The 7434-nt window shown below is 46.4% G+C and overlaps 1 protein-coding gene across 5 annotated transcripts in view; it reads right to left on the bottom strand.

Annotated features, from left to right (window-relative positions):
* Positions 1-7006, bottom strand: part of LOC123062235 (inositol hexakisphosphate and diphosphoinositol-pentakisphosphate kinase VIP1) — a 28647-nt gene extending 21641 nt beyond the window's left edge. For 2 of the 5 annotated variants that reach the window (XM_044485667.1, XM_044485666.1), the window contains exons 1-7: positions 6731-7006; positions 6532-6591; positions 5651-5697; positions 5096-5179; positions 4424-4487; positions 1079-1232; positions 496-566 (exon numbers count right to left, since the gene is read on the bottom strand). In XM_044485667.1, coding sequence (XP_044341602.1) covers positions 496-566; positions 1079-1232; positions 4424-4487; positions 5096-5179; positions 5651-5697; positions 6532-6591; positions 6731-6802 — 552 coding nt within the window. In that variant the 5' untranslated portion in view covers positions 6803-7006. Of the gene's footprint in view, positions 1-281; positions 334-495; positions 567-1078; positions 1233-4423; positions 4488-5095; positions 5180-5650; positions 5698-6531; positions 6592-6730 lie in introns of those variants that run through there. The other 3 variants (XM_044485668.1, XM_044485670.1, XM_044485669.1) reach the window with 3 other exon arrangements.
* Positions 7007-7434: the final 428 nt, after the last annotated feature.

The following is a 7434-nucleotide window of genomic DNA, read 5'->3' on the forward strand; positions in this document are numbered from 1 at the left end:
AACTAGATATTATTCACCCATATGAAGCCAAGATATTACTCCCTCCGTCCCAAAATAAGTGTCTCAACTTTGTACACTAAGCTTGAGACACTTATTTTGGGATGGAGGGAGCATTTATGCATTTTATAGGAAATAAGCTAGTTCATTGTAGTGCTCCTGAACTATGCAAGAGTGTCAGCAAGGAATACTGACAGTGTCAATTTAGAAGCAAAAAAGATAAGTAAAGTGTTTAAACAGAAAGCAGATCATTTTCTAGTTAATTATAAGCTTATAACTAATACCGTGTCAGAGTAGGCTCGTTTGTATTTTCTCTAGCTGTAGCCTATTTCAGGCCTGTACAACAAGGCACAGCAGTCATTGCATTTTCTAGAAGTAAAAAAGAATGCTAATACTGTATTAGCTGCTATGGTTTCAACTTGGATTTTCTTGAACATAAAGATTTGATCGCAAATTTCAACCAAGAAGTGTGTGAAATTAATGGTATCAAAACTTTACCTTACGGAACAGTTCTTTCATTCCTCCACCAGCATAGCTAGGATAATATATCATTATATTATGGTCATCTCCTTCATGAATAAAGGTAATCAGGAGCAGAACAGGTTTATTTTAATACTTCTTCACCTTAAATAGGTGACTAGTAGTCAAGAGAACAACAGTTTGACAATGAAATTGCAGTATTGTACATATAACGGAATATGCATGGACGCACCAATACTGGCAACTCACACAAAAAGGCTCCATGCGTCCAGAATTAATTACAGAACAACTAGGCAGTTAGGAAGGGCAGGCTTTTCAGAAAATGGAAGAGCACACTGAACACAAGCATGCAATTTAGAAGTACCATGCCTATAGTAGGTTATAAAATAACAAGAAAAAGTGAACATTTTATCCATCAAACTAATATGTAATATACATACCATGTCAGCAACAATATCTGTGGTAATATTCTAATTTTTTATGGTAGGCAAGTATTGAGCTGAAAGAAAAAGAAACAGCTTCTATTCTTTGTGCAAATCGGTGAAGGGAAAACAACAAATCATGGAAGGACAGGCTGAATATATTAATCAAGAGATATTACCATCGATGGGTTTCTCCACGAAAGGCTTGCAAAAACGCTTTCCATGAATCTCAATAAAATCATCTTGCTCGATAAAGTAGTTTAACTCTTGATTAGGATGCTCTCTTCTGACAACAGCATAAGTAGGGACCGGAACTCCGAACAATTTAAGGTGCTAAACAAGCAAAATACAAATATATCAACATTTAGATCAAGAGAATATATGTTTGAATGTAAGATGAAGAAGCCTTTATGTAATAGGCTACAATCAGAATGCACTGAGTTTTGAGCAAGATCATTTCTTCCCCAAGCATCATAGAATGACACTACTCTATCAAGAAGTAAAAGGATAAACTGTTACAGGACAAGCGTTTTATTGAAATACCGAAGATGGAATAACAAAGTAGACAACCTGGTAGGAACCGGATCCCTACCAGGGCGTGGTCTCAGGTTGTAGAGGTGGAAGGAGGGATGGCGTGGAGGAAGGCGTGGTCGCCGGTGCTGGGGCGCCGTCGTTGCGTGCGCGCGCGCGCGCGCGCGAGAGAGAGAGAGAGAGAGAGAGAGAGAGAGAGAGAGAGCGCAGGGGCGGCGGCTAGGGTTAGGTCTCCCGGCTCCCTAAGGAAGCCGAGCAAATATGATTGCTTCTTGCTTAATCCCAAAACGGGTCCTTACACGAGTTTATATAATCCTCCTAATAAGATAATTGGGCTAAGCCCCTAATAACGATAAGATAAACTGGGCCACAACTAACTAGGCTAAGCCCCTAATATGCCAGTCATAACATCTCTCCCCGCCTGCACAAACAGCTCGTCCTCGAGCTGGAAGGCGGGGAAGATCAACGGTCGCCAAACACCTCCACGTCAACTGGGGCGGCCTGGTCGCCGAGCCCGGCGGTGGCGGGGTCCTCCTCAATGTAGTCTGCAGCCTCCAGGTAGAAGAGTCGTGGGCAGACGTGGCCCGGTACGTAGGGCTCGTCGCAGTTGAAGCACAACCCTTGGCGGCGACGCTCGAGTTGCTCAGCCGGGGTGAGCGGCGGAATGGGCGTGCCGCAGCCGCGGCAAGGGGCGCCGCGGAAGCCTGGGCAAGCCGACCCTGCGCGGTAACTTCCGGCCAGGGTGGCGGCCCAGCGGCCCAGGGCAGTGGCACCTGCTGGATGGCTACCGCGTGACGCTCGAACGCGCGGGCGCAGTACATGGCCGTCTAGAGGTCCTGTGGCCCGCGCATCTCCACGTCCATGAGGATGTGGTCCGGTAGGCCGCCGACAAAGAGCTCAGCCCGCTAACGAGCCGAAACGACAGGGGCGTGGCACGCCAGTGCTTGGAAGCGGTCGGCGAAGTCTTGCACCGAGGTGAGGAACGGAAGACGCCCAAGCTCCGCCGGACGGCTCCCGCGTATAGGCGGACCGAAGCGCAAGAGGCACAAATTGCGGGAGCGCTCCCATGGTGGCATGCCACCCTCGTCCTGGTTGAGGGCGTAGTACCACGTCTGCGCGGCTCCTCGAAGATGATACGAGGCGATCCAGGTGCGGTCGGACGCGAGCGTGCGTTGTCCCCTGAAAAATTGGTCGCATTGGTTGAGCCAATTCAGGGGGTCGACGGTGCCATCGTAGGTCACGAACTCCAGCTTGGAGAATCTCGGCGGCGGTTGGACGTGGACGACGGGCGGGTGCGCTTCGTCAGCACGGAGCGGCGAGGATGACGGGGCTGAGTAGGCGGGCATCAGGGTGCCGCCCTGGAACAGGGGCCCGTCGACGTTGGCGAAGGGCTCGGCGGAGCCCGAGGACCCGCCAAACTGCATGGCCGGGTGCGTCACCGGCGGAGGCAGCACGTGCGGCCCAACCAAGGCCGTCGTGTAGACCGGCTCAAGGGACCCAGCAAGCCAGGCCGGTAACGGAGACGGCGACGGGGGAAACCGGACCTAGTGGATGGGCACCCCCGGGCCCAGGGCCGCGGTCGCCGATGGCGGCGGCTGCAGTTGTTGCCCCTGCCGCATGGTGGAGGTGCCGGGGTTCGTCGCTGGTGGCGGCTGCCACGGCAGCTGCTGCATGGCGGCGGCGGCGGGGGTCGCCGAGGATGGCAGCTGCCACGGCGGCTGCTGCGGCAGCGGGGCGATGGCGAAGGGCACAGGCGGCTGCGGCCCATAGGATCTCCCAAGGAACGTGTAGATGCCCGTGACCGCCTGGGTGAGATCCCGGATGGCAGCCGTCATCTCCTCGGGGGTGAAGACGACGGGGACGGGCGCGGCGGAGGAGAGCGGGGCGCTGGCCATGGTGGCCATCGGGGCGGTCGTCGCGGTCGGCAGCGGGAGGGTCGGGGTGGGCGGCGGCGAGGACATGATCACACCAAAGCTATCTGATACCAAATTGTTATGGTACTGCTAGAAGGAGGGCGTGAAAGGGCCGGCCGGGGGCCTTTTTGCCCATGGCCGGGCAAGAGGGATGGGATTTCCTTCTTGATTCTTGCTTGATTAGATTGATATATCTCCTCCCCTTATATAGAGAAGTTTACTTGACTCCCTAGCAAGGCTTACTTGACCCCTAAGCAAGCGACCCTTATCTCTAATTAACCCTAAGACTAATGGGCTATAGCGCCAGCCCAGGCCAATTACGTACTCTAACACAACCGATGTATTGCGTGTGCGGATTAAGATCAGAAAAAATCCATAGTGTAACGAACAAATATAAAATCATAGTGTATACTTTGCATCATCTAGACAATTTTCTTCAAATACAAAATGGCAGGCATTTTGGTGGCGTCTCTGAGAAAAGCTAGTATACGGTAACCATATACTAACATAGTTACGTTAGGCAAAGTTCCGAAAATTCCAGAACATAAATGAAAGATATACCTCCATCTCAAAATATAAGACGTTTTTGTAGGCTAAACTAGCCTACGAATATCTCTAGTAGTACTTATGAATTAAAAATGGGTTTTCTTTGCAAGCCAAAATAAACATCTCTGATTACATCGTTTGCTAAAATATGGTTATCTCGGTTGTGCAAATTTCCCCCAAAAAGAAGTGCATTTGAAGTTTCGAACTACTGTATTTATTGGGGAAAAATATCCTATTTGTATGAACAGTGTCACGCGGCGATACCCAATACTGTAGGCCTGAAATTAACACAGTCATGAATAGACTGCAGCAAAAAATAATCTTGTGAAAGAAAAGTCCTTCCTTTTAGTTTGGGATGACATTAAACTGTCGTCTTCCAATGATAAAAGGCATGAAAAAATCCAGCTTCAAAGCATCTACTATAGAGGGGGAAACTCATTTGAGCTCCGAAGGGAAGTTAATGATTTTTAAGTAAGGTTAATGATTGAAATAAATCTATAAGAAATACATGAAGGCCAGCTTGTTATGATATACCTCATATACTTTGCTGCGATCATGAAGCAGGTATTGTGGGTCCAACTCATTGACCAAAAAAGGCCTGAATAGCAATATTAACAAAATCAGATCGTAGAACTCCTTCAAAGTTGAATAAGTATTATAACTTCTAATCGAAGTTGTATTCTTGAAAGGATAAAATATATAATTGAAGTGTCATTTGCTTGTGTCTTTTCAAACAGAAACAAAAAGGAAATACATTCAAACTAAGTTGGCGCATGCAGCTTTGCAGCGCAAAAATGAACTCAGAGGATTATCTATACGATCTGTGAATTCTTTCATTTCTCCGGTTATGGGAAAAGGGGCATGGAGGAGATCACACCTATGAATACTGATAGGAGTTTAAGAAATATTGTTTTAAACAGAATTGATTTAGGCAGGTGAATTAGTCATGGGTAAATTCAAGGACAACTGTATCGGAGTAACTTTTTAGAAGGGAGCAATCCTTGAAGACAAAAAGGAAAGGTGTTTTGAATGAGGACTGGGAATCCATACAGAAGCCACACATATATGGTCAGTCTTAGAAAATATTTGCATGTCAGGAAAGCATAATGCACAACTATGAAACTTTGTCAAACCCAATACTAAGATCATTTGATGCATATTTAAAGTGGGTGCTTTGAAGAATTTATGAGACAGAAAGCATTTAACCTGCGTAAAACAGCATATTTCTCCGCCTTTTCTAATGGGTAGCCAGCTGAATAAAAGGCGATTAGACAGTCACATAAAGGCCAACTGCCAAAAAAAACAGTGGTTAGTTCAATACTATGAAAACTTGCACTTCTAATGGTGTCACAAACAAAAATACTGTCATGGGGTCATGGCAGGTCTGATGGGTAAGTGACATAGATGATAATCATCGACATTACAGGAATAAGAACTTAACATCTGCTAAGAAGCGCATAGATAATGGAAATTTAGCACCACAAAGTACAAAATTCTAAGATTTTACAATACACAGACAGATATTTCCAGTCACTCCCACATTGAATAAATATGGATAAGCTAGAGGAATAGTAGTTAGTTAAGTAATAATATTTACTAAACTCCATCCTTCGAGTAGGACAGCATGATCCACTAGTCCTGTTTGTGTATCTGTAAAGTAAATTTTGGCCTGCCTATACTCACTTTCTTTTTTCATTCAGAAAATTAATACTGAAAAATTCATATTCTAAGAAGACTTGCCCTTCACATTGTCAGGTATACCTTTCAATCGGATCTTCTAGAATTACCTTGTCACCAAAAATTATAATCTGCATACATCAAACATGCATATTACTTCAGTCTTGAATCTTGATGATCAGGACAATGATTTTAGTAACTTACCATGCTAAAGAACTAGAGTTCCTAACATTTGAACAGAAACAGGGGAAAGGAAAATAAATGAAAAGCTCGTCTAAGAGCTTAAGAGGTTCTGTATTTCTGAATCATGCCAGCAGTAATATAAACTTAATGGTCCAGCCTCAAATTCTGGTGTTCACATTTACACACACAGACTCGCACGCGCGTGTGTGCGCACCTTGCAAGGTTATTCCTTTATACTCCCTCTGTCCCAAAATAAGTGTCTCGACTCTAGTACAACTTTATACTACACGCAAAAAAAAATAGCACAACTTTATACTAAAGTTAGTACAAAGTTGAGACACATATTTTGGGACGGAGGGAGTGCCATTTGCTAAGCATGCATATTTTTTCTATGATGATTATAAACTTGAATTTGTGTCTCTGCGACACATTATTCAGTTGTATGCACTGATTCAAGAACTGTATGGTACGATGATATGTACTTTTTGTGACGACTAATATTCCAAGAATGGTGCAAGGGACTGATTAAGCAGAACGCAAAAAAAAAAAAAAAAAAAAAAAAAAAAAAAGACTTCATTCACGGACACAAGGAATTGAACCCAAGTGGCGGGACTGTACTACCCCCAATCCCCCAACCAAGGGAGCCAAGCATTCCCCACAACTCTGTTTATCTCCTCAATCATTGTAACCAATTAAATCATTTCTACAAGCACCAAATTAGTTACCGAAAGAAAACATAGGCGATAATCCGCACGGAAGGGCGGCCGAATCCCGAGCCATACCTCGAATTCGCCGAACGCGTGCAGCCTCTCAAGAATCTGCTCCATGGGAGAACATGACACCTGCAAAAAAAAACACGAAGAAACAAGCGGGAGAAGGACTCAGATAATCTTGATATTTTTCTTCTCACTCCCGCATTGCGGCCAACCCAAGAAACACAGACCACGAGAACTCGAAATTTTCTTGTCCCAAAACGCGCACCTTCTTCTCCATGACGCAGACACCAATCCTGATCTTGCCTCCGCCGTGGGCACCATGGTTCCGCCGCTCCATCCCCTCCGGTCCCCTCCCGTCCGTTGGTCCAAAGGTTACAGCAGGAAAGGGGATGTTTGTTTCTTGGGCATTCTTGCTCCCCAGGACCGGAATCTGGGAGGCTTTATGCTTTACAGAGGGGAGGAAGGAGGAGAAGTGAACGCAGCCCAAGAAGAAGAGGGGATGTCAGCAGTGAGTACTGTGTAAATGAGACTGGGAGGTTTCTTTTCTTCTCCTTCTTCGTCTTTTGAGCTGACTGAGACGCTTTTTCTTTTTCTTTTGAGCTGACTTGAGCGGCTTTCTTTTCCCCCGAACGCCGTGTTTATTTATGGATTTTAATCTATTAGAGCAACTTTAATGGGACGATTCATTTTGTCCGCGGTCATTTGCTTGGGTCGGCGCGGACAGAAAAGGCGGCCCAATGCGCCGACCCAAACGGATGCGCGTCCGTTTCTCGTTCGCGGGCGACCCATTCTCAAGTTTTTTTAGCCTGATTTGCGTCGGCGCGGACACGCGACGGACACGCGCGCTCGCCTACTTCTGTCCTCGGGCCCGCTGGTCTGTGACACATTGGCCTCCCCTCTCACCCCCCCCCAGCCAACAAGTAACCCTCGCCCCGCCTCCTTCTCATCGACGCCGCCGCCCATTTTTGC

The sequence above is a fragment of the Triticum aestivum genome, chromosome 3A (genome assembly GCF_018294505.1).
Source record: "Triticum aestivum cultivar Chinese Spring chromosome 3A, IWGSC CS RefSeq v2.1, whole genome shotgun sequence".
Lineage (NCBI taxonomy): Eukaryota > Viridiplantae > Streptophyta > Magnoliopsida > Poales > Poaceae > Triticum > Triticum aestivum.